Raw genomic sequence first — 5,199 nt, 5'->3', positions numbered from 1 at the left:
AAGCACGTAATATATGTAGTCCAAAGTGAAGCCTTGACAGTCAGCGATGACTTTGGCAGCCGCCACGTCATCTGTTGGCGTCGGTCCATGGTGCTTCATCAAGTCCAGAGGCAGCGTAGCGGCCTGCCAGGAAATGTCAGAACGTCTTATGCTTTCCTCTGCAGCTATGCTTTATGGGTATGCTGATTCCATTTTCCAGCAGGTCCTGCCACTTGCCAAAAGTAGCAGTACCTGCTTTAATGACCATGGTTTGACTTTGACTGATTGGTCAGTCAGCTCTGGTTACCTAAATCCCCACAGAGAATCTACAGAGTATCACTAAGAGGAAGATGAGAGACACCAGACTCATCAATAGCTGCCGTTGTTAAAGCAACATGGGCTTCTCAGCAATCACAGGCTTACATTGGCTGTACATTGCATTGATTCATTCAAAAGGACAGTATTAAGGGAACACACTGAACTTCTATAAACTTCTGCAATTCTGTAAATGTCCCAAGATATCCGTTAGCTGAAACAAGCAGCTGGGACCTCCATGAAATCTGTGACCTGGAAAAGTAAATTAAAGACTTATTGCAGAAAGGCTTTTAATTCCTCCACAGAAAAATAAGAATGTTTTTCTTTCTTTTCTTGGTCATAATACTGTGATTAAATGGGGAAAAACTCAATTTTGGATTTTCATAATTTAAAAGCCATAATCATCTCCATTAAAATAAGTAAGTGCTTTCAATATATCCCTCTGTGTGCCAAGAATCTAAATGGGCCTCTGATTTATTTATCTTTTAAACTGAATTAGCAAAAATCAACTTTTGATATTTTAATTTGAGATCCATGATCCTTCTCAGGCATTCCTGAAGAAAAAGTGCGCAGAACTTAGTGCATATAAGATATAATTTATTATAGCTTCTTTCTTTTCCAGTAATCCTGTGATGGTCACAGAATTTGTACAAAATCAAACAGAAAGTAAATAAACCTCTCATAAATAAAGAAAAGAGCAGCAAATGGACATGGCAACAATACCCTTTACCCCACATTCACATGTATGCATCTGTTTGCAAAATGCATAAGGAAGCCTCCAAGGCCAGGTTCAGACGCAGTGTAGATTCAGAAAATGCACCAAAAAATGAAAATAAGTGCAGATATCGTACTCCGAAAGGAAAGCAATTTCCAATTCTCTGGGGCATAATCATGCTGTCGTAACTATGCTTTCTAATTAAAATGGCTACTTTTCCTCGACAACTCTCACTTGTTCCACCTTCCTTTTGAATTTATCTCGGCTGCTTCGTTGCTGAGGGACGGGGAGCCCACTCATCATTGCATTTCAGCTTCATGGCATATGGTTTACCTATATGTTTATAAAAACAAATTAACTCAGACACCTTACAGCTTACAAATGAAGAGGCACAGAGAGAATTAATGCTGGTAAACAAGGAGATGCACAAACATGTAGCCAATTAAAAATACAAATTCCAATTTTGAAATCTTGCTTGAAGCGAGACTTATTTTTATTTCTCCTTCCTGATCCCAATTGAAACTTTTACTCTAAGTGGAACTTAACCAAATATTGGTGACACAAAATTCACAGACACAGAGGAAAAATGTGTCGCAGCGTTGATTCACATAAGAAAAACTTCCCGTCACAGTTTCTTTGCCGATTTCCCTTTGGACAAAACCTTCATGAAAGTAAAAATAAAAATAATAATAATCAAAACACATCCCTGTGTGCAAACCCAGTGAAACAGCCCATCTATTCAATAATCTTAAGAAACTAATGATAGAATATTTTTTTCTTTTTTATCCAGTGTTATAATTTCCCTTCATTTACTGGGAAGATAAATTCTTCCAGTTCAATCGCAGAGAAACAATTCTCCACCTTCACTGCCTAAAGATGTTTCACCAACATGAATTTGGTGGCAGGCGAAGAAATAACAGCTTCCTTTGACTAACAGTGAAAACAAATCACGTCTTCACTGATAGACAAACCCACAGCCAAGGACAGATGATATCTGTTTGTTGTTTTTATAGAAGTTAAATAGTTCACAGGAGCTCTGCTTCGTCGTCGTCGTCTTCAGATCCGGACGGTCCCTGGCGGACCTCTTCGTACCACTTGTTGGTCAGCGTCTTCATCTGGATCCGTCCGTGTAACAAGTCCTGTGAGACACACGTTGCGCACATCAGCAAGCAGGTACACAGAATACGAGCTAATAAAGAGGAAGTGACGAAAAGACAGAAGCTTCAATATAGCAGTTCAGCACTAAAACTACATTGACTAAAGCGCCCAATGTTTTTATTTTTTTGTCAATGGTGTGAGAAATCTTCATAAAATATTAAAACCTGCAAGTTTGACTAAACTTAGAACTTCAGCACTGCCAATGTTTGCTTTTTATTTAGCAGAATGTTCAGTTCAGCAACACATTAACATGGTGTGACTAAAACTGTAAGTGATACCCACTGCAGATGGCGTGTGCAGGACTGGGAGACATTAAGTGACTGAATTTTTTTTGTAAACAGAAGAAATAATGTATGAGCTACTAGAGACGTCACATTACCTACTTGTGCTTTGCATAATTTTCTATGTTTTGTCCTTTTCCTAAAATGTTGCCTTCTGAGCTGTTACTAATGTCATATACTGATCCAGGCTTGAACCATAAAGGGAAAGGAAAGTGGATAAGAAAGATATGGTCCACACCACGATGAGGTGGTTTGGGATTAATGGAGGAAAATATCAATGAAAGTTGGAGCTCGATTGACGAGCCTGCAGCAACATGACTGACATGATCAGAGCTGGAACACGCTGCAGAAATTCAGCTTGTTGCAGCTTCTGCTGAAACTTTAAAGTTTGCTCTTTTTTTTGCCTTACACCAGGTCAACACAGATAATTTTGGTAGATAAAAGCGCTTTATCTGCAGTTAGCACATTTTCAGCTAACGTGTGTGTCAAATAGAAGGAGTTGACTGACTGACTAATGCAAAGACTGACTGTCACCTGATAAAACTCCACATGGAAAACAGAAGGGAGAATGAAACAGGAGCAGAAAGTCCACAAGTAAGCACAAAATGTGACTGTGTTGTTTCTTCTGCTTTAAGAGGCTTTTAAGAAAAGTAAAAAATAAAAAAAATTGATATTTATCTTTGTAAATATGAGACAATCTATGCATAAAATGTAGCTTTCGATAGGATGAAGATGCAATTAATGTAATAATGAGTACAGTAACTAAATGACTTTACTCTTTAAGATGGACAAAAATGTAACTTTTTATTTATCATAAGCTTTATTTTTAGTTTTTTTTTTATGTGTGGAGTTAGGATGAAATTGGGAGTGAAACTAAATTGCATTTGAACCGCAAACACTTTTTGACTAAATTTAATGAAAATGTGCCATCCAAATGAACTCTGCTCAGTAACGCTCCCCCCCAGCTATTGATTAGTCATTTTGTTGCAGGGCTAAGACGACACAAATAAGGTTTTTGTGATTAAGTTGAACTTCATGCACTTTGCAATTAATTATATTAGCTTTCTTCATTGCAACGATGATTGCCATCACAAAACCTAAAGCGGTAAAGCATATGAGAAACAAGATTTGTCAGTGTGTCTTAGTGCAAAAGACCAAAAGGAATAACCAAAAACTCTAGTTACATGCCAATCGCAGCCTTCTTTAAACAAAAATAATTAGACTAATGATTTTAATATTACAGTTAAACAACCAGGGCAGCTCATTCCGTCTTCTGGAATACTGCTAAATGATTTTCTCATCTTAATTAGCTTACTGTCCTCCCTTTGCAGCAATGATCTGTGGTTGCAGCACTAAACAGAATTTTATCTTGAAGTGTCTCTTGCCTTCTGTCACAACATGTCCAGAGAGAATTATAAAATTAAAAAAAAGGCACTTTTCAAAGATTAGAGCAGAGGAATGATGTACCTTTACATCATGTACTTCGTAGCATCAATGTTCAACAGCCACCCAGAGACAAGCTGTCAAGCTCTGTGTGATGCGTCTGCATTTTTAATGCTTAGGTGCCTCTTTGATTCCACTGAAGCTTTGTAAAGTTTTGACGGCAACATCAGTGCATCACACTCACAGGCAAATACAGAATCTTCTTCCATTTTGCACACAGAATACATCTGAAGGAGTGAGATGATGAAATGTGATTCTCTTCACAGCGTACTTGCTGATCTCAACACCAAACTCCCCCAATCTTTAATCTTTTAAGGGTTTCCTGCTATAGCAGACCCGGGTGGAGTAGCAAAGAGAGGTGAGGTCCTCAGAACGAACCTCAACTAATCACCAAACGTTATGTATAAGGATAGTTAGTTAGATAGTTTGATTTCATCTGTGCTACAGTAGTTCAGCCCACAGGGGGAGACCAAGCACCAAGTACAACTCCAGTTTTTTATGTTTCACATGTCCTGTTTAGATAATGATAGTTGTGCATTTGAAACCTTCACTGTTAAAGCATAGATACTTCTGCAGCATTTTTATGTTTTTACAAATGTGAGAAGTGTTTGATCTGGGTGTGCTGGAGAAGGGATGGTTCTAAAATAAGCACAATTCAATACAGTGACATTTATGGCTGTAATGCAAAAACAAACGCGTTTAAGTGCTTTGACAATAAATACTTTGTCCACAAATGGACTCAATTCAAATGGTACTTTTCTAGTCACACTGTTGACTTGAATCACTTTACACTGGAGGCATATTCACCTAATTTGCACTCACAAACGAGCACGCATTCATACACTGACAAGCTGATCTAGAGGCAAGATAAATGCATTGGCCAGCGGCACATCAGCACGCGGCAAGAGGAAATCAAAACCATAACTTCAGAGTTCAAGATGAATCCTTTTCCGACTGAGCCACAGTCGTCCCATTGTGCAAAAAGACTTCTACTGGAGACTTGTATTCACTCCTAGATTGTGCATCAAACCAGAACTTCAAGACAAATGGACAGACTGCATAAAGCCAAGCAGCCAAATGTCATCTCTGCATGTCTTACACTAATCACCGCTGACAGTGCTGGTTTCATCACGACAAACTTAAGCAGGAAAACTGACAACATATCAATTGTATGAGCGTTGTACAAGTGGGAAAACTACAAACTGTGTTGAACAGATAGATAGATAGATAGATAGATAGATAGATAGATAGATAGATAGATAGATAGATAGATAGATAGATAGATAGATAGATAGATAGATAGATAGA

At 38.1% G+C, this 5,199-nt stretch overlaps 1 protein-coding gene across 3 annotated transcripts in view; it reads right to left on the bottom strand.

Annotated features, from left to right (window-relative positions):
• Positions 1-870: 870 nt before the first annotated feature.
• slc9a8 (solute carrier family 9 member 8) overlaps positions 871-5,199 on the bottom strand; it is a 33,862-nt gene continuing 29,533 nt past the window's right edge. For all 3 annotated transcript variants that reach the window (XM_008413901.2, XM_008413899.2, XM_008413900.2), the window contains one exon: positions 871-2,148. In XM_008413901.2, the coding sequence (XP_008412123.1) occupies positions 2,035-2,148 (114 nt within the window). In that variant the 3' untranslated portion in view covers positions 871-2,034. The remainder of the gene's footprint in view (positions 2,149-5,199) is intronic.

The sequence above is a fragment of the Poecilia reticulata genome, linkage group LG7 (genome assembly GCF_000633615.1).
Source record: "Poecilia reticulata strain Guanapo linkage group LG7, Guppy_female_1.0+MT, whole genome shotgun sequence".
NCBI classification, from domain to species: domain Eukaryota; kingdom Metazoa; phylum Chordata; class Actinopteri; order Cyprinodontiformes; family Poeciliidae; genus Poecilia; species Poecilia reticulata.
The sequence above is the reverse complement of the archived record's forward strand: the minus strand, read 5'-3'. Positions and strand labels throughout refer to the sequence as shown.